The 27987-nt window shown below is 38.5% G+C and overlaps 2 protein-coding genes across 11 annotated transcripts in view; one reads left to right on the top strand and one right to left on the bottom strand.

Annotated features, from left to right (window-relative positions):
- The window catches only part of MFSD8 (major facilitator superfamily domain containing 8), a 28366-nt gene extending 13203 nt beyond the window's left edge, over positions 1-15163 (top strand). For 4 of the 10 annotated variants that reach the window (XM_044428714.1, XM_044428711.1, XM_044428712.1 and 1 more), the window contains one exon: positions 863-4934. In XM_044428714.1, the coding sequence (XP_044284649.1) occupies positions 863-1078 (216 nt within the window). In that variant the 3' untranslated portion in view covers positions 1079-4934. Of the gene's footprint in view, positions 1-862; positions 4935-7396; positions 7528-8533; positions 8721-9491; positions 9603-15105 lie in introns of those variants that run through there. The other 6 variants (XR_006414563.1, XR_006414564.1, XR_006414566.1 and 3 more) reach the window with 6 other exon arrangements.
- PLK4 (polo like kinase 4) lies at positions 4874-27987 on the bottom strand. The gene is made up of 16 exons (XM_044428710.1): positions 27788-27987; positions 22801-22896; positions 21155-21250; positions 20962-21076; positions 18408-19434; positions 17907-18007; positions 15077-15429; positions 13839-13943; positions 13095-13200; positions 11690-11839; positions 10439-10566; positions 9773-9861; positions 9490-9640; positions 8573-8713; positions 7562-7668; positions 4874-5475 (listed from the first exon to the last, which is right to left on the bottom strand). Exons 1-16 carry the CDS (start codon positions 27815-27817, stop codon positions 5376-5378), a joined length of 2895 nt encoding a protein of 964 aa, XP_044284645.1. The 5' UTR covers positions 27818-27987; the 3' UTR covers positions 4874-5375.

Here is a 27987-nt window from a genome sequence, read left to right as displayed (position 1 = left end):
GTTGTATTTGATAGAAGAGATTGGAATGACTTTTCCATTTTTCTATCTTTTTTCTCTTCCCCCATTGAATCCGGTGGGAGTGCGTTAACTATGCTAGTTTCAGAAGTGCCATAGTTTATGGCAGGGAGAATAGTGGGCTTAGGATCCGGCAGGTACCACAGATCCTGCAACAAGCATGGACTTTCCGTCTACTCTTATAATAGGATATCACCATCAGCAGAACTTTCTTCAGACATATGGGGGGACCTCTATCAGGTTGCATGTCATCCTGCTAGCAGAACTGTTCTCCACTAGTGAAGTAGCACTTCTGTTTTTGAAGGACATTTTTGTCACTCTCCAAAGTGGCTTAGGATTGCTCACTAATACACCATTAGAGAGCATATATTAGCCTACAGTTTTATGTAAGATTATTCTTAATCTTAGAGTTTTTGCATTCTGTTATCTAAATATAGAAATTAGAGGTATAATACACTACTTTAATTCCTTGGCTAAAACTGTGTTGTTCTTGTTGATGTAGCATCTTAATTGGTATCACTAGATTACTTTATATTTTACTTGTTCCTAGATTGTGGGGCTGCTTGCACATAAGTAGCCATTTGCTGCACTTTGTGTGAGCCACTTGCAGTTTGGAACAGCAAGCTGTAAATGCCCCATTTATAGTTTGGGACGATGCCCAAACCCAGGCACTTGTGGTTATTCATAGGGTTAAACAGCATAACATTAAGCTAGGAACTACATCTAGTTAAAATTTCCCATTTTTAGAAAGAAAAGCATGTTTTCATCATTGCTTATGTTTGAATTAGGTGATAAAATGGAATTCACGGAGCAGTAACATTGATCACAGTCTTTTGATCTGTTTTAGGGTATCTACATGGGCTGGCTAACTGCCTGTGGAAGTGGTGCACGTATACTCGGCCCAGTGTTTGTCAGCCAACTCTATACTCACTTGGGACCCCGCTGGGCATTTGGCCTAATCTGTGGAATTGTTGTTCTTTCTCTCTTACTCTTGGAAGTGGTGTACAAGAGACTTGTTGCATTTTCTGTCAGAAACGAGATGCTACAAGAGGAGAACTCTTAGCTGTGGATAATTATTGATCAGTTCTATTTTGTTGCAAACAGCGTGTGGTATTGGTAATATCTAAGGACCATTTGCGGACCAGTGCACTACTATGTATATACTCTATATAGTAGTATGAAAGAGCTACAGGAGTGCCCCATTAATTAAGGTGAGTTGCACAAAACAAAAGCCACTAATATAAGCTGATAAATGTTTATCAATTATCAATTGAGCTAATCATGTAGCTAGGCATCTGATCTACCTAATGAGGCCAGCTGTTCTGTAAAATTTCATGCCGATCCAGGAAAATTTGCCACTGTACAGCGACTGAAAAGGGGATGAAAATGGACACTTGTCCATCTTATCCAAGCTGTGGCTTGGCATATTATAGATTTCTTTCCTAATTTGGTGAAAACTATTGATGCATGTTACTCAGGTGTCAAGAATATATGCCTGTCTTGCTTTGATGGTGCTTGGAGTAACCATTCAAAAGTTATTAGGGGTTTTTTCTTATGTAAAGTGAGATTACATGGTACTTCACAGATTGGGAGCCTAACATGGTAGAGTGGGATTGTAGGGGACATGTTGGGAGACAAATCCTTCCCCCTGCCTGCTGTGGTTACCATCTGGATCAGGCTTCCACGCTTCCAGTTTACATTGCCAAACGACATCCAGTTATAATACAAATCACAGGCAAATGGATACCCCTCATGTACCACACTAGACTCCTGATCCATAGGAGAAAAAGGGGAAAACCCTAGCTACATGAAAATGGCATGCAATTTTACCATCAGAGAATTTGGTAGGGGTGGGGATGGAATGCACAATTGTGGGGAGCAGAAAGAACAGGGCTTCATGGCACTTTTCTGAAGGCAGAAATGCAATATAAGGGTCCTAATCTTTGTTCTTACTTTCTGTGGGCTGGGAAAAGGACATGAAAGGATCAGGGCTCTTGCAGAATGTCTGTGCTTACATGTATGAACACTTGGTAAGATGGTTGTGGGAATCCAGCCCTAATCAGCCATTCTTATTATTTGTAAACTCTACACTTGAGGAAGGAAAGCAGGGGATAAGCACACTAAGTCCACCCTGGCCCATACCATTCCCATGATTTTCTGCATGTTGTGGGCTGCTGTCTACAGAAAGCCACCTCCTCTGTCCTCTCCCCAAGACTTTAGGATCTTGATTCTTGAAATCATTACTGTTGATTAAGTATCTATAAATCCACTTATCACAAAAGTAAACTTGTAAAAAGCAGATTCACAAAGGTTAAGAAGAAGATTCGACTGCCAACATAATTACAAATTTAATTTTCATAAATAGAGAAAATCAGCTGGTTTAAAAGGGATTTAAAGCTATCTCATGTGGGTTTATGTGCCACAATATTAAGGAATCTAGTAAGGTAAATGTGATCAATAATGATGCAGTGCAATCCTACTGTTGTATTCAATTATGTAACTTATCCTCCATGTACTCTCACCTTTCCTTAAATTTTTAGTAGTTTGTTTAGCATACTACTGATAAAATACTGAAAGCGATAGGCCTTTATGACAAAAGGCTTTTTAAAAAATGGGTTTGGCACATAAAGTTTCAAGAGAAGGCATTAGTCCTAATTCTATTTACTGTAGCACTGGTATACTTAAAAAAAAAACACCTTGATTCTGTGAATCAGGCCTTATTTTTTTTTTTTTAAACCGAAGTCGAAAAAGTTTTGTGATATGCACTTTTATTAATAGACTACCTCTTCTAAACGTCAATGAATAATTTTTACCATTAATTAGTAAAATCCAACCTAAGCAATAAAATGTTCGTGTATCCTTTAGCATGTTCTTGTGTTCATCCATAGGCAGAATATTTTATGCAAAGGAAATTGTTCATTTAGGATTAATTTTTAGTCTTCAGTCTGTGTGAATTGAATATTTATGTAGCGAGACTTCTGAGAGGGGTAATCGGCAATAATTTATTATATGTCATCTTTCTATGTTCCTTATTTGCTGCTGCTGAATGGCCCTGAATATATTTGCTTTACAGCTCCAGCCAACAGATGACACACGCTTTTGATGCACTTACTAATTCAACTACACAGTCTAAGCAGCACTTAAGCTGCACCAGTGAGTTTTTACAAATATAGAAATAACTGCTTTACTGAGTTGCGTTGTCATGAATGTTGTCTTGTTAAATATTGACCATAGCTTCTGTAATTTAGATTTCATTATACAAACTTGAGGCTAGTTGATCTCTTTTTATTCCTGGATAATTGTAGTAAGGAGGGTTACTTAAACCATAATCTACCATTCTTCATTGCTGATAAAGTTTTCAGAGTTACCTCAAAGTTTCATAAGCCAAAAAAAAAAAAAAAATCACTACAGTTCTACAAATGCTGAAACAGCCGAGCCAATGAGTTGTATCCAGTGTTAGTCCTGTTAGACCTTTTAAATAGACAAATTACACTAATGTGGGATACATCCCAGTATTATAAGTGCTTCAGTACAACAAATAACAGAAGAAAATGATTTGGTTTAGGGTTTTTATGCAGTTTATGTGTGGTATGAAACAGCCTTTAGTTAATGCAAGGACACCTTGGAAGCTATCCTCTGTTAGTGGAAAGAATGTAAGTACCCTTCTTCATAAAGTGAAGTTATTTTACAAAGGTAAATGAGAATTATAAAGGGCATGTGGAAGAAAATGAAATCACAAGGCTCAGCCTGGTCAATGGGAAATGTGCATAGAAAGCACTGTGGCAGGCTCAAATAATTATTTAAAGGGTAGTTTGTTTCTGTACATGCTTTATTTTTTATATTTGTGCCTGTTTTTCCTGTTTATGTTTTTAAATTTTGTTAACTGCCCAGAGAGCCTCTGGGCAGTATAAAAATAAAATAAATACATGTCTTGTGGAAAAAGTCAGACTTCTTTTTGTAACTGCTTGCTTCATAGGAAAGATTCAAGAGATGTTGTGAGGAACGTTGGTTCATTTCAAGGGTTTCTGTATCTCCTCTCTTTCTTAGTAGTAGAGTAAAAGTCCCCTCTTCTTTGGAGCAATCCCTTGGTGGTGGAGAGTATGTGCAACACTGGTAGATTGTCTCCATCTAGGACTCCTTGATTGGGAAGCATGTAGCCTTTCCTCAGCTTAAGCTACAGCTCATTCAAACTGATGTCCCAACTAGCACATTCCAAGTTGGATACACTAACCTGTCTGTATTTGCAAGTATAAGCTCTAAAGCTATAAACATCTAAAAACCTGTTTCTTTGCTAAACTTTTACCTTAATGGTTTGATTTAAGTCTCTAGGAGAAAAACTATCCTTTCCCTTAGGAGGAGGAATAACTGGAGAAAAGCTTGTGCAAGAAATTGTGAAGACTGCTGGTGTAGATGTCCAGTTTGAAAATACTTAATTGCAGCTCACATCTAAACCAAGTCACTCTTTGTCCTGATCAACAATTCTATTTTAGGAAGCAGAAGTTGTAAATGTCCAAAAAGGCTATTACTAGGAGCACTGGAAATGTCAAAATAGCAACTAATATTTAATTGCTTTGCTATTTTCATTACTCCTAATAAAGGTTCTGCAGCTATTAAATTTCTCCCAGTGAGCCAACGGTGTCATGCGTGTAGTGTGTCACTTAAAAAGCAGAGGTTGCAGATAGCTGTAGCTACAGGATTTATTCATGTAACAGCAAACCATGACATAGCATTACATGTGAACTGAACCTATTCTACTCAATTAGCAAAAATCCAGGGTGTACGGAAGTGTACAAATACTTCGATTGTTACTGCAGAAGTGCAGTTTTATTGTTCAAACTAGTATCAGTATCCTAGAAGAGTATATCCAGGCATTTGTGTTAAATAAAGCAAGGGATCTAAACAGTTACCACTGCATTTATTTTTTAAAGCTCTTGCAGGGATATTTCATTAGAAAAAGTTACAAAAATATAAAACAATTATAAAACAATACACTTTACATATAGCTGAAAGTAAAATACAAAGTATTTACAGACACAAACACAGCAGTAGTGGAGATGTAAGTCTTGGTTACAGCTGAAAGAGAACACACACACACACTTCTGTACAATTCAAGGGTCCCTTCCTGAAAAGGAACTGGTGGTCACACTAATTTCCTATAATCTGTTACATAAAATGTAAGTAATTTTGCCTTGACTGATCATGCTTTTAAAATTTATACAAGTGCTCAGCTAAGCTCAGCTCAGCAGCTTTATCATACATTAACTCCAGCTAGGAAAAAGGTCTGAGTTTGCTGAGGATGCTCTACTTCACGTAAGGCATTTCCCCATTAATGCCAAGATTCAGTCTTCATATGCAGTTTGTCAGTGGGAATCAACTGGATTGGTAAACATTGCCAGAATGGAAGATAAACAATGCAACTTCTCTTTGATGTATTCTGGCAGATTCTCATTTTCTCCAAACCTAGCAAACAGTTCAGATAAGAGTGCTCAAAAAATCACCGTAGTTGAAAGAACTCATTTCAGCAATTTCTAACATTGTGGAATAGTGTCAATTTACACTGATTCCATGAAAACAATGTTTAGAAGCTGGTTATATTTCATTGAGGTTGATCTGTGTTTTCATTTAAGGGGCCGATCCAGTTTGAAAATAGGTATTATGACAAGTCTATGCATGCAACAGAATTAGATAGCAGAATCTTAGAAAAACACTATTACTACATTCATATAAGAAATGCCACTTTAGAATGGTTTCTGGATGTGAAAAAATCCTACAAGAACAAATATATCAAACAGTAATAATCCAAACCAACTTTGGTTGTGCTTTTTTAAACTTCCAGAGTTACTGGGAACTCTGGGACATATGCTGCAGGAGAGGAGAGAACAGTTTTGAATAAAGTGGCAAAGTATGTTCTACATAAATAGAAAAACAGCATGAGATCCTAGGTTAAAACAGGAATCCCAGCTAGCTTCAATACTGGTGCATGCCTTTTTTAAGGGACCTTTGGGAAAATGTGAACACATTTTTGTTTGAAGTATATCTAAGTGGAATTTATAGTTCACTGCTGCTAGAGTGATCCAAACTTGAGAGTATATTTCTTTGGTATAAAATTAGGTGACCATTTACTCATGCAACTTACTGTGTCAGCTGTACACACAGTTTCCATTTCCTTTTTAGCTACCCCAAATTTCACCAAACCTTGCAATAAACGTAACACAAAAATACAAACAAAGTCCCAATGAAAACCATCAGCCTTTTAACATTAGCATTGCCTTGTAATGGTGACCCACACTCTGGTAACTTCCCGGATGGATTATTGTAACACGCTCTGCTTGGGGCTGCCCTTGAAAACAGTCTGAATACTTCAATTGTTTCAGAATAGAGTTGCCAGGATGTTAATGAGGACTGGCAGGGCCTCACATATAATGCCAGTCCTTTATTAGTTACACTGAGTCCAGGCCTAATCTAAGGTGCTGGTGATGGCCTATAAAGCCCTAAACTGCTTGGGTCCAGGATACCTGAAGGAACACCTTTCCTATGTGCCCTCCCACCCCTTGAGATCTGAGGCAGAGGTCCTGCTTTGGGCGCCCTCCTTGAAGATTAGGAGGGTGACTACATGGAGGAGAGCCTTCTCTGTGGTGGCACCCTGACTATGGAATACGCTCCTCAGAGAGGTTCACCTGTCACCGACGTTGTATTCTCTTCGGCATCAGGCAAAAGAAAACCTTTTTATTTTCTTGTCATTTTAATATTTAATTGATTTTAACTGGGGTTTTATTATTTCAAATTGTCACATGCTATGCTGTTTTCTTCTATTCTACTTGTTTTTTATTGTAAGCTGTCCCGAGATGCTAGTGGTGGACAGATTAGAAAAACTAAAAAAACAAAAACAAAACAATTTATTCAAATGCAAGCTTCTCTTGTGGATGTAATAGTCCTGACACAGAGTTAAAATTTTCTCCTACTGACCTGGAATGCTTCCAGATTAGGTTTTTATTGGGACCATCCTTATTCACATATTATAGGGAGCCTGGGCATACATCTTTGTATTTAATTGATAACCCTCTGGTTTTCCCTCAACTTTGCCCGTTTTCTCTTGTAGAAAAAATACTGTTAATGGCTACAGAGTGTTTTTAATTGGTAACACTAGGTTCTCTCTGTCTAGGGACTCCCTTGAATGGCTTTGGTTAACAGTTTAGGCAGATGGATTATCAGGACTTGTCAATATCTGAATAGTGACACTATGGTCTTCCAGTAGGCTCAGTGATGAAGCAAGTTAAAAAGCATTGTTTGTAGTCTGGATGTCATTTTTAATATATACTGCCCAATTAGTTTTAACTGTGTGCAGCTTGGTTATTCTTCTCCCCCATTCTGAATTTGATAGAATGAGTGTTGCCAGGACACAGCGTATCCACCAAGAGTAAAGGCTATGAAGCACAAGACTGACTATGGTTACACAGCTTCTGAAACTTACAGTGCAGATACTAAAAGTTAGGCCTGTAATTGAGATGACAGGTATGTGGTTGTGCTATCAAGATTTAACACTCACCTAACAGTGTCGCCAGTTGGAGATGTATATATGATCAAGGAAATGCCAGCCTGAGCCACCAACTGGGATCCATCATTAAATTGCACCCATACTGCTCCACTGGTCAACTGCAAGAAATTTTTTAATTAATTGTTTTAATTACTTCACAAACGGAAATATTTCCTTCAAGCATGGGTAAGGAACTGCACAGTGATATAATGACAAAGGGTCAACATAGAACAGATATTCTATAAATTGCTACATGTGGCAGATACACTATTGTGATTTCTGGACCTGGGGCCTAAGCTATGCATTGGGTCCAGATTGAGGCATGAGCAACTGCGCTTATAGAAGCAGATTTCATTCCTATCATGGCAGCCCATGCAAATGCTAAGAAAGTGCCAACAGACCCTGCTGAAGGGGATGAACTCTAGGGTACAGTGGAGGTGAATGTTAAATCAGACAGAGGCACATTCTTTTAAGGTGAACAAAACCTTTTAAGGAAGATTCTGGATTCAGATCTATGTCTTAAGAAACAGAATTGCAAACCATAAGCCAAGAATTCTAAACTCTTACTTGATAGTTCTGCATTCTGATTACATCCAAAGGTTGCCTTTCTACAAAGGAAGGGAAAATCTGAATGTAACCTACTGTATGCCTCTATCATACACAAGGGTACTTGTCTAGTATATGTAAACCAGAATTTTAGCTCAATGTGCATTGGATTGGTGCACCATAGGAAGTACTGTTTAGCTTCAATACATTCATTCTCCCACAAATTGATTCTACCAATTTTTCTATTGTGGACATACTCCAGTTTGAACTACAGAAAACAACCAAGCTGTCTCACCTGCCAGTTATTCAGATTTTTAAAAAGTCTAGGTACAAGGAACAGAGCTGCTGGAAACAAACTATATTGTCAACTACTCTTTAGTATAAATGCAGCAACTGCTGCATTACAGCTCAACATGTTTCAATCTCTTTGTTCAAAAGGTTATGACTTTTCTGTGTAGTTACTGATTGTCAACTCACCTGAGAAGCCCAACCAACATTCTTTACAAAGACAGACTTCAGCAGTTGAGCTGAATTTGGAGCACAATCATTTTGGTGACCAAAGGGACCCTTTGATTCAGTTGTAGCTGCTGTGAATGTAGATCCTTCATATGGAAACATCTGAAAGGTAACCATGGAAATACAGTACTGTAGTCATGGGTCATAACCCCTTGAGAGACTTTAGTATTTCGGAATGATCTCTTCATATATGATTCCTATATATACCTAGATGTGACTTTATATTTTGGAAAAAAACTGAATTTTATGAATGAAATGATAACATTATCTAGACCAGAAGTCTTCAGTACAGCACTTGCAGATGTCACTGTGCTGCTAAGGCCATGCTACTTCCCCGTCCCGCAAGTGAATGGAGCTATAACTCCAATCACAGAGACAAGCAATATCTGCCTCCAGCCTTAGGACCCTTAGAGCAACAAGGTCCTTGCTGTGGGACACTTCCTGTCCAATTGATTTTCAGCCAGGATGAAAAGGGATACTTTGAAATGAAGTTCAGTTCATTAAAATGAATTAATAAATTGCTCCATTGGCTTTAATAGGGGCTTGGGGAAAGGATGGAGGCACATGAAAGAGGAAGGGGGTATGGGAAGAAAAGATTGTTAAATAAAGAGGGAAGAGTAATAGGAGAGTGGAACTAGGGAGATGACACATGGAAAGAAAAGAAAGAAAAACTGAGAGACAGAGAGTAGAGATAGAAACAGCAGAAGAAAAAAGTTAGAGGGGAGCCAGAAGAGGGGGAAAGGGAGCAAAGAGCCAGGCAGTAACACAAATGGTGCAAATTCATGTGCACATACACAGATGAAGAGGGCACATCTAACTTGTGGTGGTGCCCATGGCTCTAAACTCTGAAGATCTGATCAACACATTTGTTTACTTACAGGTGGATATATGTTAGGTGCCTGACTTCCAGATTCCGAACTGACAGCTTTATCTTTTTTCACCAAGGCGGTATCCATCAAAGAAGGGCTTGTGTCTGGTAAAGCAGGAGAGTGTACCAAAACCATTGGAGATTCAGGATTTCCTGGTTTCCTGATAATAAGAAAATTATGTTAATAGGTTTAATGTTCCATTAAGAAAATAGGCACAAACTGAAGTTGCCTTGTGAAAAATTAAAAGTTGAAAAACATGTATATCTGAAAAAGCCCAAAAAAGACTAATTACCGTCCAACAATAATGGGGAAAAATGGAACACTTTCACTTCTTTCTTCTGCCAAAATGGCAGATTCCAGTGCAAGGCAAATGCGATGTCCCTGTATTAAAAATAAATTTATATTAAACGTGACCCCTTTAAAAGAAGAAAACAATCCGAGAATAAAGATGCTTACTTACATGAATGATACAGTTATTTATTTATTTATTTATTTATTTATTTATTATTATTACTACTACTACTACTACTATTACATTTCTATACCACTTTTTATTATTATTATTATTATTATTATTATTATTATTATTATTATTACTACTACTACTACTACTACTATTACATTTCTATACCACCCGTAGCTGAAGCTCTCTGGGTGGGTCACAATATTTTCAAATTTCAACCAGGCCCAACCCTGCTTACCTTCCAAGATCAGGCAGAATCAAGCACTTCAGGCTATATGGAAACCATTTTAATTTCCTATTACAGAGTGTTGGGCCTAATCAGTGTTCAACAATAATTAGTAAATTTCCTTGATTTCTCCCCCACCCCACAATTTTGTAAGAACGTACCATGTACTTGGACAATGCAGAGAAAGAGAATCTAGTTTGCTAATTTAATAATTGGAATGAGCTACTTTGTGCATTACCCCTATTACAAAAGATTCAAACATTATTTACCTCATTTGCATGATCCACATATACCTGTACATCCTTCTCTAATCCAATTTCATTATCTTTTATTGTGTAGGCTTTTCCAGATTTTTCTATTACACGAACTATCCCTGCTGACTTGTGTATTTTTGCCCCTATAAAAAACAGATTATATAGCCATGGAAAATGCAATCCCTTTCTAGGAGAAATTAACCAGCAAAAAAGGAGAATGGCAACTCAAACTGCCTCTAATAATGAGAGACTGCATACAGCTTAAGAACATAGAAGAACCCATGCTAGATCAGACCATCCCTCAAGCAGACCTCCCACTGCCCAAGCTTCTCAGCAACTAGTGTGTGCATGCATACCCCCTCTGATAATGGAGGAAGCATCTAACTAGCAAGGCTAGTAGCAGATGATAGCCTTTTCCTCCCTGAATCGGTCCAATCCCCTTTTAAAGGCCTCCCTCTTGGCAGCCATCACCCCTTCCCATGCCAGTGAATTCCATAGTTTAACTATTCTCTGTGTAAGGGAGTTGCTCTAGTCCCTTGATCATTTTAGCTGCCTTTCTCTGCAATTTTCCCAACTCAATAGTGCCCTTGTTCAGGTAAGGCAACCAAAACAGTACACAATAGCCTAAATGTGGCTACCCCAAACAGTTGTATAAGGAGGGTATGATCTTGGAAGTTCTATTTTTCTGTTCCATTCCTTATTATGCCTAACATGGAATTTCACAGCAGCTGCGCACTGGATCGAGATTTTCATCAAGCTGTCTACCTTTACCCCAAGATCCCTTTCCTCATACATTAGGCTGATGGGATTTGAGCTACCACATCTTGCAGTTGGGATATTTTTTTAAATTTAAAGCACAATCCAATGCTTTCTAATTTAGATACATGTAAGCCTCTGAACTCCAAGGCTTATCTGCATCCATTGCATGGAGTGAGGTATGGCAACAAGTTACCAGTATGCCTCTCACTAGGCATTTAATCCAAGGGCTGGGGATTAGGAGAGCAATCAGAACGGTAGGAATCAGTAAACCATCAGCCCAGCCTTTCCCCTCCTCACTCCCCTGTCCCCTTTCCACCTCTCTGAGGTTCTTTCCAACCTACTGTTGGAAGGAAGGAGATTTCTTGGCCTTCAGGCTCTGAATAATCCTATTGCCCACACTCACCCAGACAACATTGAATGATCATAGAAATGTGGCCTAAATGACTAATAATTTAATACATGTTTAATGGCTGAAGGGAAAAGTACAGAACAGTAAGGGATACATACCATCATAAAAACAAACTTCCACATCTGCATGAGGAGAATTTTCCATCAACATGCACTTGGCATATCTTGTATAGAAGGTGACTTTGGGAGTTTTAGATCTAACTAACTGCACAAATTTGGCAGCATACTGATACTTCTTCCAGTATTTCTCTAAAATATGAAATATGAAAATGGATTTAAGTGTAAGTTGCTGTTGTACAAATAACCTGTCTGCTTAAACAGATCATGCTTTTAAATACTAAATTTAATTTATGCCTGACAGAAGCCAAAAAGTAGAGGAAGTTTCCCTGAAAGCAGATATCAATTTGTCTTTCTCTGCTGTCCCCCACCTGCCAATGAGCAGAGCATCCGCAATTTTAATCTGCCCACTTGAATCACAAAGCAGTTACTCAAGCTCTGCAAATGCAATATAACAGCATATTAATCTGGACTTTTTCATACAAGAAAGAACTGAGCGAGCAGCAAGGCTGAGTCTCTACATGATGTACTACATGAGATCTCACAGTACATAAAATCTGTTGTTTGTAGTGAACCCTTTTAAACATTTAGAAGCATCGGCTAAACAGAGGCTGACGCAGTTTCTAAATAAGGGCCATAACATGCAAAACCACTCAGTGAAAGCTTATCAGTTAAACTGATAGGATTAAGCAATATCCTTTAATGAATAGCATGGTTTTTCAAGCACTTCAGAGTGAGTGAATGAGTGAGTGGAGAGATAGAATATTCTTTCAGTTTTAATGTTCAAACTTAGGATACCAAGAAATGCATTTGCATGATATGCCTATGTGGTACTGAAGTACCAGGATTTCAATAACTTGAATATTTTATTTCATAGCCACTATATAATTTCCATAGCCCCATAATGGCTTCAGCTATTTCTTTTAAGAAGGTTAAGATTAACAATAATAATTGTTCAGCAATTCTGAATTATTAATTTAAAATTCCTATGCTCTGTCATTGTAAAGGCATGTTGTTCTTTGTGGTCTCTGATGGCAAAGAAAAAATATTTGAAATTATTACTAGAACAAAATCCATACGGTAAGTTTTCACATATTAGAATCACATGTATAATTATTTGTAACAATCCAAAGAAAAGCCATCATTTGAGGACCCATGCCATAGCTGATATACCAGTTGAAGATGATAAAAGATGACTGGAACCACCCCTTCATGATATGTTTACCACTCTCTGGTCCCACCAAGCAATGCAGCCTTTGCTAGCTTTTATTAGGCAAGAATCAAGAGGGCACATATTGGTTGCATTGCTCCAAGCCCCTTGTCCACATCATCAGGCTGCAGCAACTGAAATCAAACCCTCCAAGGCAATGCAGCCCTCAATAACAACTGTTGCGTACTCTTGTGTCAACATGCTTGTTTCTTAATGGGCTCACAAGAAGTAGCTTACCTGGTAGGTCATTGAAACCATACACATTTAAGTCTTCAGGAGGTGGTAATGGTGGTCTATCATTAAAAGGAATGCCTCGCCCTTCATTTGGGTGGTAAATTGTGACCTTAATATACAGAAAAATATTGTCATAGCCAAGAGTTATATGCTCAATGTTGTGTTCTCAAAAAGTAAACCAGTGGTTATGCAAGTAAAGCTACTGTAAATTAAAAGTGCCACATGTGATCAGTCCTCTCCATTTTCAGAGAAAGAACTTGCTATCCTCAGAAATCAAGATTACTTTCAGTTTTCACATGTACAGATTCAAAAGATTTAAGACTGAACTGATTAATTAGGGCAGTTGCTGTTCACTGAACAGGGCATAGCTTAAAGGAGTGTAACACAGCCTTCCATAAGTGGTGTCCTCTAGGTATTTTGAACTTCAATTTCCATGAGCCCCTGGAAGCATGGCCAACTGTAAGAAATGCCTGGAGTTGTAGTCCAAAACATCTAGAGGTACTAAGCTGGCAAAGCCAGGTTTAACAAATCAGTTGTTCATACCTGTAAAAACACACTGGCATTTAACATAAAAGGAACCATATAGTAATTTTAAACCATACATATTATACACTGAAAAAGTCTGCTTAACTTCCTAGGAAAAGCAAGTTTCCCATAGCACCTTGGTCTATACAATTGGGTAATAAGCATAAACACATTCTTTCAATATTACCATTCAAGTTTAAAAAAATATAAATGACTACTCACCCCACTTCCATCACATGAAATCTTCAGAACTTCTTTTACAAATTCTTGTGAATTATATTCTTTTAAAAATTCCATACACACTTCTCCTGTATCTAGAATACTCACCTAGAATATATGTTGAAACAGAACACAGTCTAGACAAAGGGATTTCAAAAGCAATACTCTGTAGCAATCCAGTTCTTTTTCCCCCAAATTTACAGCAAAATTAATCAAAATACTGTAGTGCAGCCCAAAGTCTGTTTTTATGCTTCTAGTAAGTACTGTCAACCTGAACAGAGATACCCTTTTCACAGTGAATTTCTGCTAGACAGATGAGGATTTGAGGCACCCAATCAGAATGTTCAAACCCTACCAGATTTATAAATATTGGGGATGAAGGCTCAAGGAAAAGACAAAAGAGAATGAGAGGATTAAAAATAAATGAGCACCATGGGAAGAACTGTACTATTACAAATGAAAAACTGGCAAGATGACATCTGAGTGCAGTAATTGAATCAAATAGTCTTGTTTGATGTTGCTATAAGAAACACACACATTTACACATAGTTCCTATGTTAGTTAACTAACAGCTTACATAGTTCCCAGTAGAATATGGCTCAAAAGCCAATATTATTATTTCCTCTACCTCTTTATGAAAACAAAGGGTCAACTACCTTTATTACACTAGACAACTTACTGAACAATTCATTAAAGCTTCTCAAGGGAGTGATCTAATCAGAAGTTTGGTACAGGACTGGTTACTAAAAGCAAAAATGTTCTAAAGCACAACTTGCAACATCACTGCTGCTACAGACATAACCTTCAGGGCTTGCCTTGACAGTCACATTATCTTCTTCACAGAACAACTATCCTATAAACAAGTGTGAACCTGTGCACTACTTTAAACTGTATTGATGTAAGCACTGCCTTAACCTGAGGCAGCAAAGTCCATTCTTATTCCCAGAAAGCAAGGTAGAGCCTACTAGTTCTCACGTAATTGTTAGAAAATGAATTACCCACATGATTTCTCATGAGAGTCTGGGCCAGAATCCCCTTTTGGGGAACTATTGGAGCTTGCTGTTTGAAAAATGTTACAGTTTTTGCTGATTATACAGTTTGCGAAGGTTTAGAGTCAGGGTGCTAGTAGAGAAAGATGTTAATCATGCAAATTAATTCAAATTCCAACTATTTAAAAAATAATCATTTTTATAAATTTCATTTGTACTGTGATACATTTGCAGTTATTATATGATACATACCACTGCATTTTTTGTTTTCTGTCTGATAGGTTTTAGCCGATGAGCACTTAGAGGAGCTACAATACTTCGCAGTGCTGGTTTTGGGTGTTCATGTTGTAGCTCCTTGCCTCTGTTTATTCTGACTTCAGGTACCAAGTGGAGACCAAATGCAGGTTCTGGCAAAGTCTTCTCAGTTTTATATGGAAGTCCAGTGGTGTATTTCTTTGTGTTCAGTGGCACTGAGGTTGATTGTGAATTATCAGGCGACCCATTGCCTTTTAAGCCATTCCATGCATTTTTCCGTGTCTCTTGAGGTACACCAAAATGGAACTGAAAATCTCCATGTGTGTTACATGAAGGTTTTGACATCTGAGCTGAAGCAGCAAATATTCAGAATATGCATTACAAGTTTCTTCCTAATTCTTACAGAACAGAAAAACATTTCATTTCTAAGACAGATAAGGCTATTTAGTTAATCCTTCTGTGACTCAAGTAGCATGGCAGATGTGAAGAATTCAATAAATTGAAAGTGTTTCCTGAACCTCAATTCCTTTTGAAAAATCAATATTTATAACTGTATATTTCATAAACTAGGTTTTGCATCATAACTTTATTTTTTCTGAATAATTTCAAAGACAATGGCAACGAAATCTGTAAATATGTACTGGAACTTTGGTTCTCTCCTTGTATAAGTTTGCTATCTACATAAAGTAGATAAAGTCATTGTGTTTTCTTCTAAGCATTATATAATCAGTTCTTGTTCTCAATATAAACAGATGGATTGGGAGTGATAAAATAAAGCATTTGGGGATGTATGAAACAGCAGTGCTGTATTGGTAAAGTATGAATTATCACATTCAGCCCTTCTGTCAAAGGACAGAGGCAATAAAAAAGAAAATCGTCTGAGGATTCAGATAATCCCAACTATACTCTATAGTTACAATTCTCTGAGGCTTTCTTGATTAATCAAAACAAAGGAAGTGTCCAAGGAGATTTAAGTAGTCCTAGGTTAAATTACAGCTGTATGCTGTATTCTTTCAGTACATGATGTAATATGATGCAGGTGGAAAGGAAGCTCCTCCTTCCCTTCTGTTCCTGTTAATCTTCTTTCCCTCTTCCTTTCTGCAGCAGTGCTAATATTCAACTACTATTTTCATCCTTTACATCTCTACACAAATAGTTTGTTTTAAAAGAGATCTTACTACTTTCAGAAAAGTGAATTTTCTGAAACATGACAATTTAGGTCTCTTATTATAAATTAGCATCCCAAAAATATCAAAAGCTATTAAGAACGTATTCTGTTCTAAAGTTTTCTTTCTATAGCAGATAATAAATAGCATATTAACTATTTAGCTTTATAATAGGAATCTTACTAGGGAGGTCTATGTTGCTTTATTTCAAACACAGGAGCATTATGTTAAAACAAAAGAGTCATTGTATAATCTGTGCCAAGCAGGTTTGTTGTTGTTAGTTGCGAAGTCCCGTCTGACCCATCGCAACCCCATGGACAACATTCCTCCAGGCCTTCCTGTCCTTCACCGTCCCCAGGAGTCCACTTAAGCTCACACTGCCAAACAGGTTGGCAACACATAAAAACTCAGCAAGGGGCTCAATATGCAAAGTGCTGGCCAGTACACACTGCCTTAAACAAGGCATTGGAGTCATTCTGATAATGTGAAATGGGCCAATGTCTTCTCATAACAATTGTGCCCTTAAAGGGCAGATGAACCTGAAGCAACTTAGCAAATGAAAATTCTAACAAGCTAAAAAAAGTGTGACTTCATTCAGATGACATGGGAGCCCACTGTGGCTTGCAGAGGAGCTGTGGCATGTGCTGGCCCCCATTATGAATCAGCAACCTCCCCACACACTGGACCAGGTCATTGTGTTGTGTGAATCTAACCAGCAGGAGTAAGCTAATGAAAGCATGCTCTCATAATTCCAAAACAGACTATGGATTATGCAATGGTTGTTTAGCCCTCAAATAACCAAGACCAAGTGGACTCACACAGCACAACAACCCCCAGTCAGGAGCTGCATATTCACAATGGCAGCCAGCATCACCAAGCTCATCAAGAGCAAACTGACCCATAATTAGCTGTCCTGTGAACTAGCACAATGTGTTTTAATCAAAATGCCTTCAGCAAAGGAGAACACAGGAGCATCTGTTTGTTTCTCAGCTGTAGCAACTCAAAATGGCATAAGCCATGTTATATACAATTATTCCTAAGAAAATAGCCACTTTCCACATGACTATTTCACTGTTTACATCTATAACACCTTTAATGTGTGCACATAAAATCAAATACCTGAATACTAGCACATTGAATGAACAAATACAACTGACCAAAAGTTTAGCTTCATCTCCATGTACATTTGATGGCAAAACGGGCTTTCTATTTTGTAACAGATTATATGGATTAAAGAAAAGGGTTGGGAATGCTGCAGGGTACATGTGTCTACAGTCTATCCCACTGGGTGCAACTCTTTTGCTTATCCAACTCCCATATTAAATGTAGACTACACTTACATATATGCTAAGCCAACCCAACCTTGAATTATTGCAAGCCTCCATCAGGAACAACTCCAAAATGAAATTATTTAAGTTCCAGAACAGTAAACTTTCCTACAAATGGATTGTGCCTTCACCCAACCACTCCAAATTCCATAATACTGTGTCAGTAGATTTCTGTCCACATGAAATATCCTGAAAAGACAGATCTTTACTTTTCTTTGACTTTGGAAGAACATAAAATACTTATGACATTTTTGCTTGTAAGAATGGTCTCTTTTAGAGAGAACCAATGTCTCCATCCAGACTCTAAAATACTCAGATTAAATACATACATACCATTTTGCTGCATATTTCCAAGCCACTGCTGCATTGTTTTAACTTGGGACTTTGGTTCTAATAACCCACTGCTGGGTTTCATGGGACAGAGATAATTCAAACTAAAGACAAAAAAAAATAAGTATGCTTCACAGAAACAGATACAAATATTGACTATTAGCATACAATATATCTGCTTCATAACACAACTGTATCACCACCATAACATACAGAAATCAGAAATACTCTTAATATTTTAAGCTACCAAAAACACCTTAAACAAGTTAAGCAGTAACCATTATTTGTCTCAATCTGGGCATAAGCTAAACAATTGGTTAAAACCAGAACTGAACCTTTTCATCTCACAGCTGCATTAAAAGAGAAAGGGGTTGGAAGTTGATGAACCTGAGGTAACACTGAACTGTAGATTTTAACATTATATCCAAACAAGGTTATTACATAATTAGGACCCCAGTGTCATGATACAGCTTTCGAATTCAACTGTAAGAGATAGATTCTTACCAAGTTTGATTTTCAACAGGCGGAGAAATACATTTTTCCATTAAATCGGTCCTAGTGGCAACTTTGTCCTTAAATACAGAAGGAATATCACCATGACTATTTGCAGGTGAAAAATCCTTCAAGTTTTCCATTAGTCCTCCAGGTTTTGAAAGGGTTTCCATAGAATGGCATCTCTCCACGTGACTTGGTACTCCTTGACTCTGACTATGGGATGTGCCCGATCTTTCAGAGGAGTGTGCCCTCCTGAGATAGCGTGAATGTGGTCTTTCTTCAATCAACATTGCTCTTCCCCTACCAATATTGCCAACTTCTTTTGCTGGAAGTTCCCAGTTGTTATGAGAACTACTTCCATACCCAGAGGAGGTATCACTAGAGTTCTTATTTTTAGGAACAATTGTCATTTTGTTGGGAAGTGGCTGCCCTACTAAAAGTCTTTTCTTTTCTTTTAAGCAGCCACTTGTACTGACACTGGGAGAGAGGGTAAAAGCTGTAGAAATGGTGGAATTTCCACTATCTATAGAATCTTCTACATTTCCCAAACCTTTAGTTCTTGCTAACTTACACTTAGACATAAAGGGATGATCCAATACTGATGAAAGGCTTAAACGATCTGCTGGATTTTTGCGAAGTAATTGGCAAATAAGATCTTGAGCTTCTTCTGACAAAAACATTGGCATTTCATAATCTGCCAAAACCACTTTGTTTAAGGTGTTCTTTACTGTATCAGTATCAAAAGGAGGCTTTCCAGCCAGAAGAGTAAAAAACATACACCCCAAAGACCAAACGTCAGATTCAAGTCCATGTGCACTTCTTGTGGCTATTTCTGGAGAAATGTAATTAGGAGTCCCACACATTGTATAATGTTTCTCATAAGGCATTTTCAGCTGAGTTGCAAGTCCAAAATCAGCAATCTTGATGTTCATATTGTTGGTGAGTAAGAGATTAGAAAGTGTGAGGTCTCGGTGTAATATTCCATGAGAGTGAAGATACAGCATTCCTGTAATAATCTGATGCATGAAGTGCCGAACTACAAAGAATAAAAAGGGACCAGCATTAAAAAGGTATTTGTTATCATGACTTTGACCTTGTTTGCCAAGCATATGTCTTATATTTAAAGGTACTTAAAATGAGCATAGGATTGTGCCCTAAGATATTCAATGAAAGATTGCTTGCATTTGCAGGAAACAAATAATCCTTGATTATCACGAACAAGCTGCATGCTGGTGTGATCAGTATGTTTGCGCCCTCTTGGCTTTTCCTGCTATTATGACCAGCTAAACAGGAACAGTTTGTTTAGCATGCCATCTCAAAAGATGATCCTGGTTTGTCACTCCATTTACAAGCCAGGATCACAAACCAGTTTGTTCTTAGTTTATGTATACTGGCTTGTAATGGAAATGACATCCCCAATTCAGACAGTAACTTAAACAAACCTTTCCAGACTTGTTTAATTAGTCATGCTAGTGGGACAAACTAATTAAAAGCAAAGAGACTAGGTGAATGAATTCATTTATGATAAACCAGGATACTTTGGAATCCTGCTTAATTCTGTGCAACACAGCCAGGGTTGCAGTTCAGAACTATTCCTCAAACTAAAACTTACATACCATTTAAAAATACCTCTGGTATGCAAATAAATTTATTGTAATACTTCCCTCTAACTTCACCTACAAGACTTTCACAGTACTGGTAATCTCATTTGCTAACAAAAAAACATAGGCAAGAAATAATTTCTGATTTAAGGGTTACAGGTTTACTTATTTCAGAGCCCCATTAACACTTTAGGTTAAGGTTAGGGTTATTTGTTCCTTTTATTTTTAAATTTTATTAAAAATAAACTATTATGAAAGAGTACAAATGTAAAATACATAATACAAATAAAAGAAAAAACACAAGATACCAAAAACTATATATAAAACAATTAGTACACCCCTCCATGGCTATATAATATTTATTCCTTCATTTCTTTGTTCTTCTTTACTTCTACTACTGAGTTTCTGCTCTTTCAGGAATGCCCCCTTCCATCCAAAATTGCATTGAATCAATTGAAGGTTTAATACCCTTTTAATACATGCTCAATATACAAACCCCATATATCAATAGCTAGGCTATTTTAAATCAGCTTTTCATTTATATCAGATTCCTACACTGTTCACATGGTTTATCAATATTTCTGCACTTTATTCTCTTCCATGTTTCAATGAGTTTCACATACATTAACCTTAATGCATTTAATACCCCTATAGCAGCATAATGTCTTTTACAGGTCATATTAACAATCACCAAAACTATAATGCCAGGATCTAAAGCACTTCTCAATGAACTCCACTTGTCAAAGTTAACTTTGGGATTGTTCTTTCAATTAGCAGCTTCCCAGTTTTTAAAGCAACTGTTACTTTCAAACACAGTGTATACAGACATGGAAATCCACTGTTCAAAGGGAAAAAGGAGTCCCCTGGCTATATCTCTGCCACTGCATGGCCATGACATAGTTTTCTGCATCCCAATCTATTATTCAAAATGCTGAGGCAAAATAAGCATATTTCAACCCTACCTTCTTCTTCAGAGAAACGGTTTTTTCTGTTCTTTAAATATCTGCTCATTTCTCCATTATGGCACATCTCTAATATCAGGTACACATAGTTACTATCTTCAAAGTAGTTATACAGCTAAGAAAGAAAAAATAATTGTTAAAATAGATTAAAGTCTAGTTACAAACATTTCAAATTCTTTGTATAAATTCTTACCTCAAGTACAGAAGGATGTTTTAGTTGACAATGTATCTTCACTTCGTTTTGAACTCTCTGAACCATTCCAACTTTGTGCATGGCCTTTTTATCAATCTGAAAAAAAATCAGATTCTCCCTTTAAGCTCATACCCACATGTAAAAATAATATTTTTCTCTTACAATTTAAGAGTCCAATCCTATGCATGACTGACTGAGGTATGCCACAAGTTATTGGACTTTTCTGTCTAAATATACACAAAATTATCCCCTAAATTGATCAAGTGTTCAGAATAGTACCAGCAAACACTCATGTTTAACACTAGAGTGTACCTTAATGACATTATTTGAAGTACAGCCTGCTTTCTGTTGTCAGTTATTAGTCACTTTGAACATGTTACTCCATAATCCCAAGCAGAGTTACTAGAATGGAAATCCCATGAAATGAAATGGCACATACCTCCAGGTAAGCATGTTTAGGATTGGAAAGTAAATATTCTTCTGTATACCTAAGAAATTCTATGAAAACATAGACGCATTTCAGTCTTGGGTTTGACCTGGCTATGGAACTGAATCAGTCTTGGCTGCCCTGATGGATGAACTTTACTGGGAGAAGGATGGGGAAGTATGACCCTGTTAATTTTACTCAATTTCTCATTGGCTTCTGATACCATCTATCAAGGTATCCTGGACTGGCTCTGTCAGTTAGGTAGTGGAAACACTGTGCTACAGTGGTTCCAGTCTTACCTGCAGGGTTAATTTCAAAGAATAATACTGAGATACTATTCCCTGGATCCCTGGCATTAGAGGATGGAACTCCACAGGGTACCATTCCATCTCCAGTGTTATTATCTACATTAAGTTGCCAGAAGCAGACATTAAAGGATTTGGAGCCAAATGTCATTGATATGCTGATGACACACAGCATTATCTCCCTATAATAACTGAATCAGGAAAGGTTGTACAAGTCCTAGATCGGTGACAGGTTGGATGATGACCAATAAACTAATGCTGAACCCTGACAAAACAGAAGCCCTGTGGGTAGTGCTTCCCAAATCTGGGAGATATGCTCATTGCCTGTCCTAGATAGGGCCGCACTACCTCTGAAAAATAAGGAATCTGGGGGATTCCTAGATCCATAAATGCTAAGTCTCCTATTTCCTCCACATAAGTTTCCCTTTCCATGGTGCTTTCTGTTTTTTAAAAGGCAAACACATTTACTATAGTGTACAAAAGAACCCCTCTTATTTCAGTATATGAACAGTCCTGACCTTGAAATGTATCCTAAATTAAGCACTCTTTTATGGGGAAGCCCTCAGATTCATTTATAGTAAGTAGTTTGCAGCACTGGGACTTTCAAAAGTCAAGTGTCAGTAGGGCTGAATACTTTTCTTACAATTAAATATGTGAAAAGGATTGAGCAATACGGAGGTTAGAAAATAGTCTCTCCAACCTGGGATGCAAATTGCCAGGTAAACTACTACCTGGTGACCAAAGCAGATGCAACAGAACGGTCTGGCACTGCAGCATGATGTTAACTTATTTATTGAGCATGAAGACGTGTGGCTAGGTCTCATCCCTTTCTCTCCAGTAGCTTGGCATACTACTACTTTGCCTTGCCTACTAGCTTCATAATTATGGAAGTCACCAATTTAATAACCACTTACCATTTTGATAGCCACTTCTAGGCCTGTTTTCAGGGATATTGCTCTGTAGACTCCTGCAAAGGAGCCCTTCCCCAGAAGGTTCCCCACCTTGAAATCCTGAGAAAGAAGGAGAGGGGTAGGGTTACTGCTGTTACCATCTCACATTGTTTCCATAGATAAGCATCAGTCCAACTCAAGCTATCCATTATGTGGTAGATGTTTGTAGATATGAGGTATGAAAATCCTACCTGTTCAAATCCTTTTTTTCCTTGGGATTTAAATACCTTAATCCCTGCTCCAAAGCAAGAAGAAATATCAAAGAAAAAAATTTAAATCAAAAATTGTGAGGCTGATTTGAAATACATTATCAGATAGGGGAAAATAATTACTTCTATCTTCTGTTGCAGTAGGTTTGTTAAAGAAGAAGCAAGCAAATTTGCCAGGCCTCTCTCTCCCACTTCCAAAACAGCTGCATTAACAATAGATCCTGTTTGTTCCATGGACAATTTTTTCACATACTCCAACTGCCCCCTAGCAATCCTTATACATTTTTCGCTCCTTTCACAACTTTGTCTCTGTGAGACTCTTGGTCATTAGCTCCATAAGCAATCTAAAAGTATGCTCGGAAACGCTCCATTCCTCTGCCCTAGTGTAGGCATAAGAGCCCAGGAAAGCGAACTAGGACAGCGCAAAGGCAGCAAATAGATAAAAAGCGCCCGTGAAATGCATGGACTGCTTGCTACTTAGGACAGTTCCTGACTTCTTCAGAGTGTGGGAAACACGTGCTTCAGCTTAATCCACCTGCACCTCGTTGCGCGGGTCAGCCCCCATCCTTCCCCCCTCTCCTGTCCCAGGTCTGGGGGAAACCTTTTAGCCGTTTACCGGGCTTGAGGCACGCCTGCTCACAGAAACCGCGCACGCTCAAACGCAGAGAAACGAGCCGCTCCTCAGCAGGGGCGAACAGCGCTCCAGCTTTACCTGAATGGAGCTCTCCCAGGGCAAGCACTGGGACATGCCGGCGGAGGATGTGCCGTCGCACGGCAGGGGAGAGAGCAGGAGACTGAGAAGCCACTGCGGCATTCTGCCAGGGACTCGCACCCACTGTGGAGCCCGCAGCCACCCACGGCGCGAGCCGATTGCAAGTCTTGCCGCCCTTTCTCCCGCTCCCATGGGAGACGCAGCTTCCATCAGCCGCTGCCATAGCAGCAGCCAAGGAAATACTCCCGAAGGACGCCAAAGCGGACGCCCCTCCCACCCCCCACTGCAGAATCCCGCGGGCAATGCCGCTGTTGCCGCCGGAACCTACCGCCCCAAAAACGGTAACCCTGTTCCCACTCTCTGGCAAACCCCACTGAGCGGAGTGAAATGCGCTTCCGAGCAGACGGGGTGGTCTACAGAGGCTGCCTACAAAGGCTTTCCCCTCACTTCAAGAAACGTGGATAATCTGGAACAGCTGATACATGCCCAGTATATAAGCATTTATATATGAATATAAATATTCTGTTCACATTTTGAACAAACTGTAGGTTCCGACAAAAACTGAGTATTTTGCAAAAAAAAAATTAAGATTATGTCCTTGTGTGGAGAGGCAGAAGGGTTATGGAAGTACCTTGGGTTTATCCATTATATTACACTTGTATAGACTTTAAATTATAGCTCATACAAAATTCTAGTAACCAAAGTGGGTTAGAAAATATTTAAGAGTTATGCATAGGGCAACTTGAATATAGTATAAGCCAGAACATATAATTAATATTTCTTCATTCTTTGGGGCTTGTTTATTTCTTTTACTCAAGCTTCCTTTTCTTAATGAAATTATCAACAATTCTTTAAAATCCTCCTGCCCTAGAGTGACTTTGGGAAAACCGACAAGAGCTATCCCACATTCACATCAAGAACACACACCTAGAACGTTAAGTTACAAGGCCTACACAACCATCTGTCACATCAAAAGATCTAGTAAGAAGACATTCCAAGTCATCTTGTAACACACATACCTAACTTCTGCACAGAAAAATCTGACTAACAGCCATATGAAGAAATAAGGAGATGACTTCACTATTAACAGTCTGTGGCTGATGCACTTCAAAGCATCACCATACAATTGTCAGAATTTTGCTTGGTAGGAAAGTGGCATCAGTGTGCATGATCTTGCAAGTAAAAATTGACTACCAACAGACCTAAGGCCATATTCGAAAAGTGATGGTAAGATTTCCAAAATTCCACTGCAGTTGCAAATACTTTTTTTAATACTAATATTCCCATTCAGGGTTTATTTGGTTTTTTTCAGACAAGTTACTCATATCTTTACTTTTCTTATTTGGCTATAAGACTGCCTCCAAAAGAATTGTTAATGGAAAGTCAAATGGCAGGAAATAAAGTATAACTGCTTTAAAACCAAACAATTTCATATTTATTCAAAGTTTTTATATGCCATCTAATACTAGAATCTCTAGATGGCTTACAAAAAACAAAATCAAATCAACAATCAACACACTGCATCCGATAATTAATGATAAAATCAAAGATAAAACCAATTAAATGTTAAAATGACAGGAAAATAAAAAGGTTTTCTTTTGCGTGATGCTGAAGAGAATACGTCAGTGACAGGAGAACCTCTCTGGGGAGCGTATTCCATAGTGTCACCTCAGAGAAGGCGCTCCTCCAGGTAGTCACCCTCCAAATCTTCAAGGAGGGTTCCTGAAGCAGAACCTTCACCTCAGATCTCAAGATGCGGGAGGGCACATAGGGAAGAAGGTGTTCCTTCATGTATCCAGGACCCAAGCCTTTTAGGGCTTTATAGGTTATTACCAGCAACTCAAATATTAAATATTAAACCTGAGTCACTGAAGAGTTGTTTTCCATTTCAGATCTTTCAGCATATGTGTTTGTTTTAAATTCCATCTTCCCCACCCCCCCCAAAAAAACTGAGGATAACATTAAATCATAATTAACACAAAGAACTGGAGCCCAACAACATCCACACTTTTGTACTACTGCTTGATTCTGTGCATGTCTATTTTGAAAGTCCTTTAAGTTCAATAGGTCTTATTTAACAGTAAACATGCACAGGACTGCAGCCACATAGGCCCATAGAATTTAGTAACATTTATTCCCAGGAAGGTTTACAGGAATTATAAAACAATTCAATATGTCTATTCAGAAGTAAGCCCCACTAACTTCACTGGAATATGCTCACATGAAGTGAGCATACCATTTCATAACTCAAAATACTCAGTATCCTATTTGGTCATAAAATTCAGGAGCTAAGTCTACATAAATGCACACTTAGGAAGGTGCTCTCACAGTCTGGGAAATCAGATGTTTCAAACCCAGTATGGCACCCAGTAGGATACTGAATGCAACAAAGCTTTCCCATAGTGCAATCAACAGCCAGTTTCCACTTGTAGCCCTTTTCTCTGGACTTTGCAAACAAAATAACAATGCTGTGGAATTTTGCAATGGTGCAAAACTTTCTTACTGGTTTCTACAGGCATATTAAACCACTAAGTTATTGCAGTGATTTACTATATACTATTTTACTATATACTGGTAATTAACTATATACTAGTTATAATATAGTAATTTCCTATTTTAAATGAGAATCTGCCAGGCAGATCTGCAACTGGCTTCTAGAATTACAGACTAGACAGATGAGCCTTACCAAGGTTAATATTAACAACAGAAAAACAGTTGTTCCACAATAATACCACAGGATCTTTCACAGGAAGATCCTGTGGTAACAGCGCAGGATCTTTTTCTTGCACACACTCCATTATACAATAGAAAAAAGGGAAAAAGTCCTCAGCATAGGCTTGAAAAGAGCCATTTCTTCAAGCAAGCAGTTTAGAATTTTTTTTTCCAAATTTGCTGTTAGTTTTTGTGGAAGGTTCTGTTGTTGCATCAGTCAACTTTTCTTTCAGATGCCTGTCAAAGAAAGCATACTCTGCTTTCAGGGAGAGAAACATAACAAGAGAAAATAAGCCCAATACGGGCATAAAAAAACGGGATGGGGGTGTGATCCAAGTCATCCTTGGTAAACCTTGCTATACCTTGTTATGTAGCCCAGATTAGCTACTATTCTCTGGGTCTATAAATTCAGTAGAATTTATATTTCAACCTCATACATATCCAGAGAATAGTAAAATAATTGTAGATGGTTTTACAACTTTAAATACTTCAGGCTTAAAGTGCAGGACTTAAGGCTATATGGAGTCTGCAGCAGCAATGATTTTCATAAGACTGCCACTTGGCCCCTATAAGGCACCATATATATGTGTGGATTTGATGAGCAATATCAGACAGGTCAATAGTATGCACATATACACAGCGGTTTAGCTAGGAGATCTGATACAAGTTTTCCTCCCCAAAGCCCTATTTTTGACATGAATTTTATTTGGCATACTGAAATGTGTAAGTCAACAAGTATACAAACACCAGAATATAAAAAGCTTCTGCTGAAGTTCTTTCTGCTATGCAATGGCTGAAAGCCATTAAAGTTAAAAAGCCATGGTAGAGAAGATTCGACAGCACCATCCTAAGCAGGTGTACTCAGAAGTCAGTTCAAGGGTTTTCAAGGTGTGAAGAGTACTAGGTTAGGTTAGAGGGCTATGCCCTCAGACATTTTAGGGCAAGGACTGCCTGCACACGCCCTTAAACACAGTGGGACTCACTGCCAAAGAAAGCGACACCGACCCGTGCTGGGCGGTGCCTAGCTCTCATCTGTGTGGGAGGAAAGTCCTGGTCCAAGGGAAAAGAATGGGAATCCTACGCAGGGAAGCTGGCAAGGAGAGCGCATTGTGTAAAATTTACAGTGTGCATCACGGGCAGGGCGGGGCTACGCCCAACAACACCGTGCGCCGCCTCATCTGTCAAGACAGGCTGGACGGGGCCAATTAGAAGAGCAGCAAGGCCTGTCCCCCTCAACTGAGACATGGTTGAGCCCAAAATCCCCCTCAGGAAGGTTAAGTCCTCTACCCGCTCAGTGGCCTAATGGCCGTTTCCGCACCTCAATCTTCTCGCCGATGCAGGTCGCCATCGCGGCGGCGGCGAGACCCGTGCACACTCCTGCCGCGTCACTCTATTCCTTTATTTTCACTACCGCATGTTCGGATGCTCTACGTCTCGCTGGATATCGCTGCCAAATCCACAGGCTTCTCCCTCCCCGCTACGGGGGTCGGGGAGAAACCCCCTCCTTCCGAGGCTCCA

Source organism: Varanus komodoensis, unplaced genomic scaffold (assembly GCF_004798865.1).
Source record: "Varanus komodoensis strain SLA01 unplaced genomic scaffold, ASM479886v1 scaffold2, whole genome shotgun sequence".
In the NCBI taxonomy this organism is placed as follows: domain Eukaryota; kingdom Metazoa; phylum Chordata; class Lepidosauria; order Squamata; family Varanidae; genus Varanus; species Varanus komodoensis.
Note: the sequence above shows the minus strand (reverse complement) of the source record. Positions and strands in the feature narration are given on the sequence as shown.